The sequence below is a fragment of the Paroedura picta genome, chromosome 6 (assembly GCF_049243985.1).
Source record: "Paroedura picta isolate Pp20150507F chromosome 6, Ppicta_v3.0, whole genome shotgun sequence".
Taxonomy (NCBI): Eukaryota; Metazoa; Chordata; class Lepidosauria; order Squamata; family Gekkonidae; genus Paroedura; species Paroedura picta.
This window is the reverse complement of record NC_135374.1, coordinates 93922110-93939278: the sequence shown is the minus strand read 5'-3', so window position 1 is coordinate 93939278 and position 17169 is coordinate 93922110. Positions and strand designations below refer to the sequence as shown.

Genomic DNA, 17169 nt, shown 5'->3' with positions numbered 1-17169 from the left:
CATTGTTGTTACCTGCCTTGAGTTCCAGGTGCCAGGGAAAAAAATAAATACATGAATATTCTGTAAATAAAAGAAGCAAGAAACAACAACAGAGACTTGGCAGAGTCGCTGAATTTCACATATGAGCCAAGTCCCTTGAACAAGCAGATGAGGTATATACAGAGAAATGTCTTGGAGCAGAAACTGAGCTAGTGGCTGCTGCCATTCACCCTGTATGAGGCGGGAGAGCATGTCCTTAGTCCATGTGCTCTGCTTGCCTGCTAGTAGAGGGGTGGAAGGGCATATAAGTGACATAACAGATGAAGAGCTCTTCCAGGAAAGCCTTAAATTTTGCAGACATACATTTATTCATTTATTTATTCAATTTATAGCCTGCCTTCCTCCTAGGACATGTGGGCTACATATAAAAATGTCCCCATAAAACCCTAAAAACAGCATTAGTCCAAAAGTACTGAGATGGCAAAACTGTGCCCATTATCTGAGACTACCATGTCTGGAGCTGTAAGGCCCTGATGACCATGGAGGTAGTCACTGCGGAGACAGAAGCCACCTCTAGTCACTTCAAATACCAAGCCGCTACAACTTCCAAGAACATGTGACCTGGAAGGAGCTGGCAAAGCCTATGTGATTCTAGGACCACGGGTTCTTGGCAGACTCCCGTAGCTGCAGGGGGGTTTGCAGCATCTCAGGCTTGTGTTCCTGGCATTTAAGGCACTGGTGGATCCATGGTTCCACCTCCTTGTCAATCCCAGGCCACCACACATAGCTGTGGACAGCGGCTTCATGCGCACAATCACCAGATGTCCTTTGTGTAGTGCTTCTAAAACTCAGCCGGCGCAGCTTGAGAGGTACCCACAACAGACAGCCCTTGTGAGATGACAGTTCAGACTGGAGAGCTACAAAAGGGGCAAAGTCCAAGTCTTGCTTACTGCTCAGCCATCCTCTCAACACCCAAATGCAGGAGAGGAGATGGTCCTAGGTGGAGTGGGCAGCAATATCTGCAGAGTGAAGAAGTGGGTCCAGGAACAAGTCCAGAAGGGGAATGCTGATGGCCAGAGCAGGGTCCTCGTTGACCTGAGGCAGCAGCAAGTGCCTAAGGGCATCCCCATGGCTGATAGACTTTCTGAGGTGATGTTCCAGGTGGAAGTCATAGCCATACTGGAAAATGAACCAGTGCAGCATGGAGGGGGAAAGGCTCTGTGGGGTTTGGCAATCTCTTTTGATGAGTAACAGCAGAGGCTTGTGGTCCATCACGATGATGAAGCGACAACCATAGAGATAGCTGAAGAACTTCTTGACTCCAGCAACTATGGTGACTGCCTCTTTGTCGATCTGAGTGTAGTCGATCTGAGTGTAGCCGAGGACCATGTCCAAGAGTAGGCCACTGGGGCTTCCCATCCATTGGGGAGGCAGTGGCTGAGAATGGCCCCAATGTTGTGCTGAGAGGCATCACAGGTGAGGACAGCTGGCTGGGTCTCATTGAAGTGGACCAAAATACTGTCCAACGTGATGGGGTGCTTAATGGTGGCAAAAGCGGATTTCTGCGCCAGCCCCCAGACCCAGGGTGTCTTCTTATCCAGCAGCCGACACCGGAGCTCAGCAACTATAGCCTTATTGGGAAGGAATGTGTGATAGAAGTTAGAGAGTCCCAGAAAGGCTTGTAGGTCCTGCTTAGCCTGAAGCAGTGGGCACTACTAGATAGCTTTTACCTACACGGGAGTTGGGTGGATGCCAGCTGCATCGATCAGGAACCCCAGGAACTACACAGAAAGTATGCCAATGTGACACTTCTCTCACTTAACCTTGAGGCCAGCATCCTGGAAACAGCGGAGGATTTCTCGAGGGTGGGTGATGAGCTCTTCTTCTGTGTTTCTGGAAACAAGATATCATCAAAGTATGGGATGACTCCAGTAATACCCTTGAGGTCTTCAATGAGAATGTTGGGAAGGGAATTGCTATGGGTGAGAAGTTGCTCCCATGGATTGATCTGAAGAGGAAACATTCAGTTCTAGCATCTACTCTATCAGCTTTATCTCTGTCTGGAATAAAACAGAAGTCCTCTGCAAGAGAGGGAGACATGGAAGACAGTAGGAATTTCTTCTGGCCTGCCAGGCTTAGCTGATGAAAATAGTCCTACCATGAAGAAGAGTTAGTTTTTACACCCTGATTTTCACTGCCCAAAGTCTCAAAGCAGCTTACAATTGCCTTACCTTTCTCTCCCAACAACAGACACAGTGAGGTAGATGAGGCTGAGAGAACTCTGATATTACTGCCTGGTTAGAGTAGCACCATATTTTATTTATTAGATTTTTATACTGCCACTCTCAGACCTGCTTACTCATGGAGGTTTACAATAGGCACAGCAATAAAACACAAGAGCCCTATGGTACCGGCAAGGCTACGCTATCTTCCACTAAAATATACAATGTACACTAAATAATAACAGTAAAAATATAATAACAACAAACAGTAGATGGCGGCAGTAATTTCTCTCTACTAACCCATAACCTCTCAGCTCTTCTGTTCAGTTGTATATCCAACTAGGTATCCCCGGCAATGTTAGACCAGGAAGGCGCTGTTGGCCCAGAGGGAGGACGGATGACCCAATAAAACCCCATTAAAACCCCCAGACATAAAAACATAACACAGATCCAACTAATCACAATACCAAAAAAAGGAAATACAGAGGGGGGGGGAAAGTAACTCAAATCCCTATCATTCCTCCAATAAAAATCTCATAGAGGGGGTGGGAATATTCAGTAAGTGGGACATCTCTGTTAATGCCTCACCATTTCTTTACCTCTACCTGGAAGGATCTACACAGTGATAAAAATAATGTATAAATAAATGTGTGTTGAATGGCACTACCACTCCTGTACACCCCCCCTTTCCCTTTTCCAATTTAAAGTCTTTTGAAAGGCGACAGATTGTCACTACTGGAAATTCATTATTGTTGCAGCAAGAGGCTTCCTTCGTCGCTATCAGTTAGGTTAGTGATGCTGTCATGAGATCAAGTGATTTTTTTTTCTTCCCAGGAAAACAATTTGCATGTGTTATACAGCTTATGGAAGGCTAGGGGCAAGGGCATGAAAGATGACACTTGTGAGGGAGAGGGGGAAAATGATCTGTGACAAATTTGCTTAAGTATGGGGCAAAGGAAAACTGTAAGTAACACATTTTAAAATCCAGCTCCTGAAATCATGTTAGTGCTCTCTCATCTGATTACTCTGTACTCCTGCTGTCCAGGATTTCAATAGGGATTCATATCTGAAGAGGTCTAAAACCTGAGATAAAGATCTTGTTACTTCAGGTGTGCTGCTGATCACACATTCACTGAATTCTTTTCATTCTCCCAATACCAGGAAAGTTATGTTTACTTGGAGTATATTTATGATGAGCATTTGTATAAAAGGCAAGGGAGGGAGTGTGTGTGAGTCTGCACTGCATCTTCAAAGCCTAAGCCAGACTCTCTCTACTTTCTTGCTATTGATAAATCCCTAAAACATTCTTCAGGCTTTGAGAACCCCCAGAAGTGGTGCGATCATGCAAAATATGGTTGGGAAGCATAGCTGTGTACATGCCCACCTGGAGCCCCTCCCCTTCCCAGCCCCTCCAGGCCCATCACTGGCCATTTGGGGAGGGGGGGATACAGGTCAATATGACCATATATGGTCACATCATGTGATAAGTGTTTAACAAATTTACAAAATATATATAAAAATTAACTCCCACCCATTTGGGAAACCCTGCCAGGGCCATCAAGAAACCCCAGGGTTTATAAAAACCTGGTTGAGAAAGCCTACCCTAATCTGTAGAATTAGGTTACTGCTTCATTTCTCTGTAAGCAGCTACAAAACCTATTTCTAAGTATCACCTAGTTTTGTTTGAGGTAAAAATCTGCTAGAGCCTCTCTCCAGAGAGATGCTAAAGTGACACCTATGTTCAGGAAGTTTCCAATCTGACAGAAGTATTTTCTTATTTTGAGCCTAAATATTATAACACTGTTCCCACATAATACTTGAAGTATTTTGCTAGCTTGATTCCCATGAGCCCTGTTGACTGTTGTTTATGCTGTAACATTGTCAATTGTAATCTGGTGATCCATCTCAATAAAAGGCACTGGGAGATGTGGAATTTTGCCATGTTCAGCTCCCCAAGCAATCACATCTTCCCCTGAGAAATTTGATTCCTGAGATCATGGGACTGTACTGAGGAGGAAAAAGGTGGCAAAATTGTTCCTCTTCCCCAGAATTGCATTTGTGAAAAAGGAGGAAGCACTTAAATTCCCTTCCCTTTCCACAAAACAGCCTCCACGTAACCCATGACTCTAAGAAACAGGGGTGAGGAATGCTGCAAAAGTTCATTCTCCTTACACAACGACTGGATTCATCACAATCTCTTTAAGGAGAAGTAACTGCAGGTATGCCATGTGATGTTACGTTCCTTTAAATCTTACCCCTCCTTGGAATTTATTTTCTGGTTTCAGCACAGGAAGTTCAGAAGTTATTTTCTTTGTGAAGTTGGTTCTATACTCCTGAGATTCCATGTATTACAGACCATATTTGCTAACATGAGAGCAGGCTCCTTAGTTCAGCCTTTCTCTACTTTTTATCATTGAGAAACTCCTGAAATATTCTTCAGGCTTCAAGAAATCCCAGAAGTGGCGCAGCCATTCAGAATATGATTGGAAGCATAGTTGTGTACATGCCCACCTAGGGCCCTCCCCTTCCTACCCCCTCCAGGCCCATCATTGGTAATTGGGGGGGGGGGCAGGTCAACATGACCATATAGGGTCATATCACCCAATAATAAATGTTTAATATTTTTTTTAAAATTAACTCCCACCCATTTGGAAACCCTTCCAGGGCCATCAGGGTTTCCTGAAACCCTGGTTGAGAAAGTCTGCCTTAGTTATTGCTTTACTTTGACATCCAAGGGATGAATTTTCTGCCATTTCTCCTTTATCAGTTTTGGAATCCTGCAAGAACAAACCTAATTAATCACATCTCCCTGGCTTTTCCGTTTTCATAAACAGCATTGATCTGCTACACCAATTTTGATGGAGCTGGGAATGTGGTGCCTGTGATTCTTTCCTTGTTCTTATTTATTAATGTAATTATTCTGTCCTTTTGCTCAAGATAATGATCATTTGCAGCTTCTGCTTAATGGTTATCGTAATCACCATTTTCTGCCTGATATTAGTTAAATGGGTATCCCATGTGTGGCTTGGGCAGCAAAACAGACCGAAGGAAAGAGAAATGCTATGGTTCAGTAGCAGAGTATCTGCTTTACTTGCCAAAGTCCCAGGTTCAACCCCTGGAATTCCCAGTTAGAAGAGTGAAGCAGTAAGACTTCAGAGGCATTCTTAAAGACAATCAAAAAGGTTTGTGTCCATTAAAAATGTAACGTTCAGCATTAACCAGTACAGCAGTGGACTTCCTTGTATATCAGTGGGAATCAATTTTAAAAACTCAGTGTAGGCACTGGGGTATATTGCTTTGAATCCCGGAAATGTTTTATCATACCTTTACAAACCTGCTCCATGGAACAATCTGAGTGAGTCTAGGGGTTCTGGCCTTTGATTGTGTGGAATGAATGTGCCTCAACAGGCCTCTCCTCCGTGGCTCGTAATTGTTGAGAAATGGTTGTGGCCCAGGGCCTATCTGGACTGAAAAGGTTTTCCTTTCCAGCTGGCGGAGGGAGCAGATGCAGCTGTCTGACAAGAAAGGGCATTGCTTTTGAATGCTGGCTAATAATGGCAAGAGGGACAAAGCCTTTGGGGAGAGATGGCTGAAACTTATGGGGAGGGGAGGGCTTGCAAGGTCCTGTTTAGTGATGTGAGGGGGGGGCGGTCTGCCGCCTTGCAAGAGAGCTTCTTTACCTCCACCTATGTCCAGCCTTTATATTTGTAAATTAGCAAGTACTCTCTCCCCACAAGGGGAGCAGCTTGGGCATATGTTCACTCCTGGAACTTCTCACTGTGCAAAGAAATTGGGCATGCCTAACAACATATTTTAGAGATACCAGAAGCAGCAAATTGAAAATTAATGAGTAAATAAAAATTGCCACATGATCATGAGAGACATATTGTATTAAGATAAATGTTCCAACGCAGAGGTGAAGGACCGGAGGATATGGTCTTATTATAAACCTAATGAAGAGGTTATGAGGAGGTTATAAAGAGGTTATAAAGAGGCACAAGAGGAAGATATTGAGGTAGCATATGAAACACATGTCCTAGTACATCCCTGTCTCCTCTAACAAGAGGAGTTGGTTCTTCTATGCTTTTCTCTACCCGAAGCGGCTTACAATCAAAGCGCCTTACAATCACTTTCCCTTTCCTCTCCCCACAACAGACACCCTGTGATGTGGATGAGGCTGAGAGAGCTCTGATATCACTGCTTGGTCAGAACAGCTTTATCAGTGCCGTGGCGAGCCCAAGGTCACCCAACTGTCTGCATGTGGGGGAGCTCGAATCGAACCTGGCTCCCCAGGTTAGAAGTCAGCACTCCCAACCACTACATCAAACTACACCAAGCCCCTGCTCTTTGGGTGGGCTGCTTTCTTGACTTGGTATGAAGAGTTCACTCTGCCAATGAGATGGATGACCTGGACCCTGGTCTCACCAAATGCAAAACACACATTTGATTTTCAAAGGTGACACCAGCAGTGCAGGAGAGGCTCAGATTAAATTTTTAGCAGCACATTTGACAATGGTTCAAAATGTTCAAGTAGCCAGCAAAAGCTCCCCAAAAAGAGCCAATATGGTTCAATGAAAAAGTCTGAGGCTTAGATCAGGGAAATCAACATTTCATTCTATTAGGAAGCTAATAAGCTGGATTTGGGCCTGTTGCTACTTTTCATCTTACCTTCACTCACGAGGTTATGTAGCATGGCAAAAACAAGAGAATGCTCACTGGAAGAGAGTTGCATACAAATGGAATAAGAATTCATCAACAGCAAATACTCAGGCAGCACTCAGAGGCCATCTAGTGGCCACCAAAAGATACAGCCACTTTCAATAATGCAAAACTGTTTTAAAAGGAGGGGGAAAACATATTATGTAACAGATGGGAACCTTCGCTGCAAAATGGTCACAGTGATATATAATGTTGAGGGCACAGAGAAGTACTGAAATATACATTAAAGCAAAACAAACAAAAAGCATATTGCAGGGGGGGAAATTAAGGTTACACTGAAAATGTAAATTCCAGCTTGTCAAGCAAAAGGCTGCTTAGTCAAGTAGTTATTTCTAGCTTTATCTGCCTTTTCTATCCCAAGCCAATTAGTTTATTCTGTAATTTCATCAGCTAGTCCTCAACCAGGGGCTTTACTCAACCAACTTGGTGAAAAGGGGCAACCAAAAAGTGTATCTTCGGGATAGGGCAGGGGGTCATAAGACCTGTATAGCTAAAGGGTTGGTGTGATATGGCTAAAATATGCAGGGAAACAGGTGTGTGCATATTTATACACACATGCTTGTGTTCCTTTACTTCTTTGCAGCTACTTTGCTATGGGAGAAGAGAGGCTTTGTAGACAGAATGTCCCAGATTGAGCCCTGAATACATTTAGCTCAGCCTTTCTCAAGTTTTTTTTTCCTGCTGGGAAACCCCTGAAACATTCCTCAGGCTTTGAGAAACCCCAAAAGTGGTGTGCTCATGCAAAATATGGTTGGGAAGCATAGCTGTGTGCATGCCCACCTGGGGCCCCTCCCCACACCCTCCAGACCTATTGTAGGCCATTTTGGAAGGGGGGGTCAACATGATCATATATGGTCATATCATGATAAATGTTTAACAAATTTATAAAAAATATTTTTAAAAATCAACTCTCGCCCATTCAGCAAACTCTTCCAGGGCCTGACTCCCCCTGGATACATTTGCCAGTTGTTTGGAAGCAGTGACTGGGTGGCTCTGGCAGAGCCAGGAATTTGGGAGTGGTCTTTGATGCCCCCCTCTCTATAGAGGCTCATATCACTAATGTAGCCCGAATGGCGTGTTTCCATCTGCGCCAGACGCGGCTACTGGCACCCTACCTGTCCTCAGAAGACTTGGCCACAGTGATCCACACAACAGTCACTTCCAGGTTAGACTTCTGTAACTAGCTCTACATGAGCCTACCCTTGTCTCTGACTCGGAGATTGCAACTGGTACAGAACGTAGTTGCAAGGGTCCTCACAAGGACACCTTGCAGGACACACATCCAGCCTGTGCCGAGACAACTGCACTGGTTACTGGTTTGCTTCTGGATCAAGTTCAAGGTTTTGGTTTTAACCTTTAAGGGTATACGTGGCTTGGGTCTGAGGGGCTGCTTATCTGCTTATGCTCTCTGCAGGGCTCTCCGTTCTGAAGATATGAATCTGCTGGTTTCCCCAGGCCCCCAGGACATTCTCCAGGCCTCAACCAGGGCCAGGATCTTTTCGGCCCTGGCCCCAACTGGGTGGAATGACCTCCTGGAACAGCTGAGGGCCCTGACGGAGCTGTCAAAGTTCCACAGAGTCTGCAAGATGGAACTCTTCCGCCAAGCACACGCACACACCCCTCCCGGTGAACACTACTGACAGTCTAATTTCAAACAAGATTATACTGGCATACTGAGAGGTGTTAAAAATCTTAATATTCTATATAGTGATGTGTTTTAATTGTTTAAGGCAGTGGTCCGCAACCTTTTTCAGGCTGCGGACTGGCGGCAGCGGGGAGAGCGATCGCCCGGCTGCGCATGGACATATGTGTGCATGCGTGGGAGTGCCGTGCATGCGTGTTTGCAGCCACGCATGGCACAAACGCACATGCGCAGCCCGGCGCAGTCCTATGAAGGCAGGGAGCCGCGGCCCAGTGCCAGGGCCTTCGCGGCCCGGCACCAGGCCGCAGCCCTGTGCTTGGGGACCACCAGTTTAAGGTTTTATTAATGTTTTATTATGGATTATGGATGTTTAATGAATTATTGTTGATTTATTATTGTTGTACACCACCCTGAGCCGCTAGGGAGGGCGGTGTGTAGATAAAATATATAAAAATCCAAAGAAGACAAAACAAAGCAGGAAGCCATGCAAAAAAACAACAACATAAAATTCACACAAATACAAAATCTGTTATACCAGCCAACTAAAATAAAACAACACTGTGTACAAGTTTTTGAGTTCCCAGAACTCTTTTGGTTCCAAGCGACAACCCTGCACGACATTCAGAGCTTTAACTTTCAAGTATGTTTTTTGTACTGAAAACACCAAATACAGATCCCACTTCTACCAGTAGAAGTGGTGCATCTTTCTAGATGGTTTCAGCTGGTACCTGTGTCAATCTTCAGTAGAACAACTAGAATTGAGCCCAGGAGCACCTTAGAGGTCAACAAAGTTTTTAGAGAATGAGCTTTCGAGAGCCAAAGCTCCTCCCTGATGAAGGGAACTTTGACTCTTGAAAATGTATACCTTCAACATATTTTTCAACATATTTTCTTAATTGTACATCTCATTTTAGTTTTCTAACAATTACACCATGTGAAATCATAGCAGGTTAATCACAAAAGAAGTATTGCTGCACAACTTTTACAATTCTGATCCAGCAATTTTAGAAGTCCCACCACAAAATCTTTTTCTACACATTGGAATCTTGTGGCACCTTAAATGCTTGACACACATTCCTGCAAAAGATTTAATTGAGTAGAGCCCACAACATTTGGATTTTGTTTATAGACATTTGTAATAGTGTGTGTTCTAATTCCATTGCATACCTCTGGCATTGCAATGTGACTCATGCATTTATGACATCCATGCATTTATGACATCCTGATTTCATGGACGTTAACACAACGTGCTGAAGCTGCATTGTTCACAAAATGGCTTAGAAAATGTACCTGATCCAAAATGTTTTGGCTAGGGTGTTGATAAGCACCCCATGCAGTGAGCATGTCATTTCGGTATTGAGAGATTTTGATTGCCTTTTAGTATATCATTCATTTATTCAATTTGTATACCACTTCTCACTGAAGTGCTGGTTTTGAGCACTAAAGCCCATAATGGTTTGGGGCCAAGATATATGAAGAACCATCTGCTTCTATATTGTCCAGCCAGTTCTGGTCAATGAATAAATCTATGGGGACTGTGTTCTTTGTGCCTCCAATGAGTTAGGGGGAGGTGAGATGGGAGAGAGCTTTTTGAAGGTGGTGTGTGATGATTCTGGAATAGCTTCCCCTTACAGGCTTAGTTAGAGCTGAAATTTCACTTAGCATTAGTATATTGTTGACATATTGTTGTGTTGTTGTTCTTGTTTGGATGCTCTTGAGTTTAACGTGTATTTATTTTATCCGCTAGGGATCCCTCCATAACATCACTTTTTCTCTAACTAAGATGTGATGTTTTGTCTGTATTCCAAAACCCCTTGTTAGAAGAAGCAGTTTTTATATATCCTGCTTTTCACTATCTGAAGTAGTAAAATGGTAGTGAAGTAATAGTGAAGTGATAGTAAAATAGTAGTAAAGTGGTAGTAAACTAATAGTAAAGTAGTAGTAAAGTGGTAGTGACGTGATAGTAAAATAGTGGTGAAGCAGCGGCAAAGTGATAGTGAAGTGATAGTAGAATGGTAGTAAAGTGATAGTAAAATGGTAGTAAAGTAGTAGTAAAGTGACAGTGAAATGGTTGTAAAGTAGTAGCAAAGTAGTGGTATGGTGATACTGAAGTCATAGTGACGCGGTAGTAAAGTGATAGTAAATTAGTAGTAAAATAGCGGTACAGTTTTAGTGGAGCAATAGTACAACAATAGTAAGGCAATAGAAAAGGTATTAGTAAAGTAATAGTAAAGCAGTAGTGAAATAATAGTAAAGTGGTAGTAAAGTAGTAGTGAAATAATAGTAAAGTAGTGGTAAAGTAGTGGTGAAGTAGAAGAAGAAGAGGAGTTGGTTCTTATATGCTGCTTTTCCCTACCCGAAGGAGACTCAAAGCGGCTTACAGTCGTCTTCCCATTCCTCTCCCCACAACAGACATCCTGTGAAGTGGGTGAGGCTGAGAGAGCCCTGATATTACTGCTCAGTCAGAACAGTTTTATCAGTGCTGTGGCGAGCCCAAGGTCACCCAGCTGGCTGCATGTGGGAGACCACGGAATCAAAACCGGCTCACCAGATTATAAATCTGCGCTCCTAACTACTACACCAAGCAGGTTATCCACACTTCTTTAAGAAATGTAGAATATCTATATTACATTTCCATCAGACTACATATCCTTCTCTTTAGTCTAGCATATTGTTTCAAATGGACAACAAACGTTTAAGGAAGACCACGAACAGGGTAACATCTCGTTTTGCCTGGGCCCTGACACAAGAAACTGGAATTCAGTGGCATCGAACCTGGCATGCCAGATTAGAAGTCCGTACTCCTAACCACTACACCAAACTGGCTCTCTAGTAGTGGTAGTGGTAGTAGTAGTCGTCGTAAAATGAAGCTGTGTGGCTTTAATAGGAAAGTGGCATCTGCCCACCTCTTTCAATTTTGCACTAATGGAGCAAGCTGTATGAATGAAGCTAAAGCTTGCATAGGGCAGGCAGTAGGGGATAGATTTGGAACAATATCAGCTTTTTGTAGCAGCCCACTTGTACTACATTTTGGGAGGTCCCCCTAATCTTAAGCAGTAACTTTTCCATTGGGCGCATGATTTGCTGTTGAAACTGGTTGCCACTATCTTGTTCCATTCACAACCCACTGAAAATAAATTTCAAAACTAATTCTTGTAGGTCACTTAAAAGTTACCATTAATACCTTTTCTGTTCAGACAATTCAGAATCTACAAGTTATTTGTATTCATTACAGGCATGCGTTTATGTCTAGTTGTAATGCTTATCTTTGATTTAGTGCTAGACTTTTAGTAATTGGTTTCAAAAGGCAAAGATGTCTTGCCAAGTCTATTGCCTTAGTAACCACTGGGTGTGCTTACTATAAAGGTAAAGGTATCCCCTGTGCAAGCACCGGGTCATGTCTGACCCTTGGGGTGATGCCCTCTAGCGTTTTCATGGCAGAGTCAATACAGGGTGGTTTGCCAGTGCCTTCTCCAGTCATTACCGTTTACTCCCCAGCAAGCTGGGTGCTCATTTTACCAACCTCGGAAGGATGGAAGGGTGAGATTGAACACCCAACCTCATGGGCAGAGCTTCAGACTGCATGTCTGCTGCATTACCACTCTGCGCCAGAAGAGGCTCTTGTGCTTACTATAGTAGATATTTATTTGTATATCTAAAAATGCAGAGCTGCCTTTCCTAAGGGCCTTGTTCTCCTTCCTGAGCTGCCTGTAGCTTTTGGACTTCTTATAGCAAGCTGTCTAGAAACATGCTTTCCATTGCTGCCTCTGAAGATTCAGGTCATTGTGATGCTGGGAATATTTATCTATTAATACTGTGTAATTTCCATGGTGATAGTTTACTTCTTGACAGGTATTATATGCAGGACTGGAATTTTGCAGTTGGCTAATCACGTGTGCTGAATTCAGTTTGCTGAGTACAGCTTTCCCCCAAAAGTTCTTTCCACCTTGAAAGACAATATTGTTTCAGAAAATAACACTGAATCATAGCAGAGTATGAAATAATTATCACCTTCTAGATCAGTGGTCCCCAACCCCTGGGCCGGAGACCAGTACTGATCTGTGGATCTGTCAGTACCTGGCCACGGCTCCTCCTCATCCTCCTCCCTGGCTCCCCCCCCCCCCCAAGCCTCAGTAAAATTGTCAAGCATAGACCGGTCTCCGGTGATAAAAAGGTTGGGGACCACTGTTTTAGATGATGCATCACCGAGCTGCCATTTCTTGTGTTTGGGTCTAGGGGCAGACTTGGATTTCACATGAAAAGACATTTGTTCCATGCACTCTGTTCAGCTGAATCTCCACATGGTGGCAGCAAACAATTTAACGGCTTAACAACTTGGTAAACAAAAGAGGCATGCGGTTATGTTGAAATACCTATATATTTGAAAAGACAGATATGTGTTGCTGCATGCTATCAACTGGGCCTTACTATGTTTGGGGGTTATTTTGGAGAAATTTGAACATTTATACTTAGACAACTTGTGGATTTCATGATTTTAGCATCTATTATCTGGTGAGTTATACAGAACTTGGTATTTGAATGTCACCCTGTATGATTTTGAATTTACATAAGTACTTATATCTGTTATTTTACTATAGTGGCTTGAAAAAGATTTTTACAAAATGGGTGTATATAGCTGGCCCTCTGTTGGCAGTGGTTCTCAACCTGAGGGTTGGGACCCCATTTGGGGTTGCCTAGCTTCTTCTGGGGGGTCCCCAGGTTGGTTGCCGCAGCAGCGACAGTGTCTAGCAGTGTCCAGCAGTGGCAGTGGGCAGTGGCAGGTGGAAGCAGGTGGCAGGCAGTGGCCAGTGACAGAAGAGCCACGGCAATGGCTGCCTCCATGCCGCCTGACTGTTGTGCGCCTGCGTGTGAGTGTTCACGCTCATGCACATGCTGCCTGTGCACATGCTGACCCCGCTGCTGCGGCCGTTGGGGTCACCAACTCAGAGCAGTTGAGAACTGCTGTTTTAGGGCTTTTGTGCCCTTCCCCTAGCCCCCAAGGTACAAATTTATTATAAAACAGAGCAGAGACAAGCCATTTCTGTTTCTGGGTTTGGCAGTACCTTATGTAAGACCCAGCTTGCTGGCTGGGCTGCTTCTTCTGGAACTCCTCCAGCGCATCAGATGGCAAATATGTTTTTATTCCAAATCCAAATCCTTTATTCATATAAAACTTTCACAAAATTAGAACAGGTAAGCATAAAATGACAAAGTAGAGACAAAGAACCCAGAAGTAATTAAAAGTATACAGCAGATTGTCCTTAACAGCTGTCCTGATGCAATTTGATTACAACTTGCAAACCAACGTTTTCTATTATTTCTCTTGTATGTTTGTTTGTTGCATTTCTAGCCCACCACTCTCCGGAGTCTTGTGGCGGGTTATAGTACATAGTCCCATAAAACCCCCATAAAACCCCCAGCCTCGCCAAACCCCATAAAATCCCTAATGATAAAAAAACCCTCTAACTTCATAGTTAGAGGAATGCATAGCAACACATTGTCTGAATAGGGGCCCTGTTATTCTGCAAGAAAGGAAACCTTATGAAAGTCAGGAAGTCCTGCCTACTTAACAAAATGGGACTCAGATATTTTATACGAATACGTATAAAAAGGACAATAAAAGATGACATGTGAGACAGTTTCAATGGACACCAAGACTGAAAGAGTCCCGTAAGAAAAAAACAGTTCTTTTAAATCACATTCTCCATTTACTTCTTTCATGCAGTCAAGAGGATTCAGTTATTCTGAGAACCACTTCATAACTGGAACAGTATAATATATAAATGATATATTATATGTATATAAAATTATAACATTTATAAAGTTATAACATTAAATAAATCATTCTTCATTGTAAATCGTAACGAATATACCAGAGGATTAGCCATGTTAGCTCCTTTAAGCCAAACCAAGAAAGAAACAGCTTCAGTAAACCTGAAAGTCCAACAAATTTATTGTGACATAAACTTGTAGACTTCCCCACCTTACTAGACTCATGTATAGTGACATGATGAACTAAAAATGAACTATCATTTTAGAATAAAAACATTCACTTGCTCATCTAAGAAAGCTGAATCTTTCTTTACCTTATTTGTCACTATCTGCTTTTCGAGGAAGAACCAGAATAATGTTATGGTTCCACTTATTTATTTATTTATATTTTTATACAGCCGTTCCCTACGGCTCTGGGTGGTTTACATAAAACATTTCGGAACATTCATATAGAACACTTCTTTAATTCAGTTAATATATTCCTTATTCTTCTTTATGCCAAGAATTCTGACACCACGTATTGAGGGAAGGGAGGTCCAGCAGTTATTTTAGAAAAAATATAAACTGCTCCTTTGCAAGAAGTCCTTTTTATGTCTACTCATGAAACCAGAAGCAATCAGACGTCTGACCTAGTGTTATCCTCTATTGATAAATACACACATACAGTCACTCCTCCCTCTGTACAATATTAAAAACGCCCACAGCCTATCCAGGCAAGAATCCAATTGAAACTATGATTATAATTAAAAGTTTTGGGATGAAAGCCTTGAATATCACCTGCCATTATAATAATAATTATTATTACTTCAATTTATTTCCCACCACTCCCAAATGGCTCATGGCGGGTTACAGTGTCTTAAAACCCCATTAAAACTCCCATTAAAAGACTTTAAAATGTCACAGCATGGCGGCACAGTAATAAGATCCCCTTCCTACCCCCCTTCCTAAAAAAAAAAAACTCCACTACTTTTTTTTTTAATTCTAAGGCAGACCTTTAAAAACCACTGAGAAACCCAGGTGCAACCAAGAAATGTAATATGCTCACTTGAATCAGATTATTTGGAGGTAACTTCTGTAAATGTCTTAAACAAAGAGTGTTAAATATATATGTACATATTATTCAGGAAAGGCTGTCTTACTTTTGCATTCTTCACTCACAATGTAAGAATGGAACTGCCTAATCCTCAGGAGGTTTACATCCAGGAAAAGATATGTGTTGGTATTCTAGAGCTATTCCTCTTGATGTTTTCTAGGCTGTGAGGAATCATACCCTAATAAAGATAACCTGGAAATGAAACAGATGGGCAAAGTGAAAGATTGCTTCTACAAACAGAAGGCTATTCTTATCCCCTCTTCCCTCCCTTCTTCCACCTGCCATGTCTTTGTATGAATACTATATTCAGCTATTGTGGGGATAACATTAGTCTTATATTTTCAGATGACAGAAAAACTGCTGAACTGGAAATTCCACACAGGTTAGAGAGAGATAATAATTGTAATGAAATTGCAGGTAGTGATAACAGCTGTCCATTCAGGAGAAGGTCCCTCCCAGTCCCAAAGAAGTAGGCCAAATTGTGACACCAAAGAAATGACACAAGAGCAGACAGGAGTATATGTAACCTGTGAGGACAAGTTAAGCTGTGAGGACAAGCCATCCAGACCAAGAAACAGAGGCAGTGCTGAGCTGAACATTAGAGAAGGTATTTCTAGTGGATTGTTGTTGTTGTTAGGTGCGAAGTCATGTCCGACCCGTCGCGACCCCATGGACAACGATCCTCCAGGCCTTTCTGTCCTCTACCAGTCCCCAGAGTCCATTTAAGTTTGCACCTACTGCTTCAGGGACTCCATCCAGCCACCTCATTCTCTGTCATCCCCTTCTTCTTTTTCCCTCAATCGCTCACAGCAATAGGCTCTTCTCCAGGGAGTCCTTCTAGTGGATTAGCACTCCTTAAAGCAGGGGTAGTCAAACTGCGGCCCTCCAGATGTCCATGGACTACAATTCCCATGAGCCCCTGCCAGCAGACGCTGGCAGGGGCTCATGGGAATTGTAGTCCATGGACATCTGGAGGGCCGCAGTTTGACTACCCCTGCCTTTAAGGGAAGGGGGTGGAGGAACTGATCCCCCCCCAGCTGGACCATTGCAAAATCAATTTGCAAAGGTACAACCTACAATTTAGAGCAAGGCCTCAGCAAAAGCCACCCAAGAAGAATAAAGGGAATTGGCAAAACACAATTATTGCTGTTTTTAAAAAATCAGGATTGGGAACAACCTCTTAACCATTTATCATGCAGAAAACCAGCATGGTCAATATATAACCAATGACTATTCACGTCGTCCTGCCGAGGGACAAATCCACCCCGGCCGGTGTCTTTCCAAACCAGCGCTCACGGCACGGACAATGACACCGCCCACCCAACCGGGGGACCTCCGCTTCACGCAGCGGCGTCTCCCCTCCTCAGCGCTTTATTTATTTCCATCGTGTCAGTCAGCGAGAAGGCCAGCCGGGATTGGCTTCCCGCTGGAGGCGGGGAGAGCGTGTCGCTGCGCGCTGCCTTTGCCTCGGCTTGGATCCGGAAGCGGCGCCGATGGTGCGCATCAGCCGCCTGGCCCTGTGCTTGGCGGGAGGTCTTGCGAGCCCCGCCTGGCGGCGAGGTAAGAGCGTGCGGGGCGGCGTCTGTGGCGAGCGGGCCGCGGAGAGCGCTCGGCCCTTGCTGTGGGATGGCCGGGGGACGGGGCGCCTGCGTGCTCGTAGCTCTGGCCTCGGCGGCAATCATGGGCTGGCTCCACTATGCAGAAGGTACACACGCCGCCTTCCCCCGTGGGCTGGTCGCCGG

The 17169-nt window shown here is 43.7% G+C and overlaps 1 protein-coding gene and 1 long non-coding RNA gene across 3 annotated transcripts in view; one reads left to right on the top strand and one right to left on the bottom strand.

Annotated features, from left to right (window-relative positions):
- Window positions 1-331: 331 nt before the first annotated feature.
- On the bottom strand, window positions 332-17030 carry LOC143840342 (uncharacterized). Its single transcript, XR_013232141.1, has 3 exons — window positions 16605-17030; window positions 15474-15619; window positions 332-2039 (listed from the first exon to the last, which is right to left on the bottom strand). It is a non-coding gene; the product is annotated as an uncharacterized LOC143840342 (long non-coding RNA).
- NAXD (NAD(P)HX dehydratase) overlaps window positions 16838-17169 on the top strand; it is a 25001-nt gene continuing 24669 nt past the window's right edge. The window contains exon 1 of one of the 2 annotated variants that reach the window (XM_077343762.1): window positions 16838-16987. In XM_077343762.1, the coding sequence (XP_077199877.1) occupies window positions 16921-16987 (67 nt within the window). In that variant the 5' untranslated portion in view covers window positions 16838-16920. Of the gene's footprint in view, window positions 17133-17169 lie in introns of both variants that reach the window. The other variant, XM_077343760.1, reaches the window with a different exon arrangement.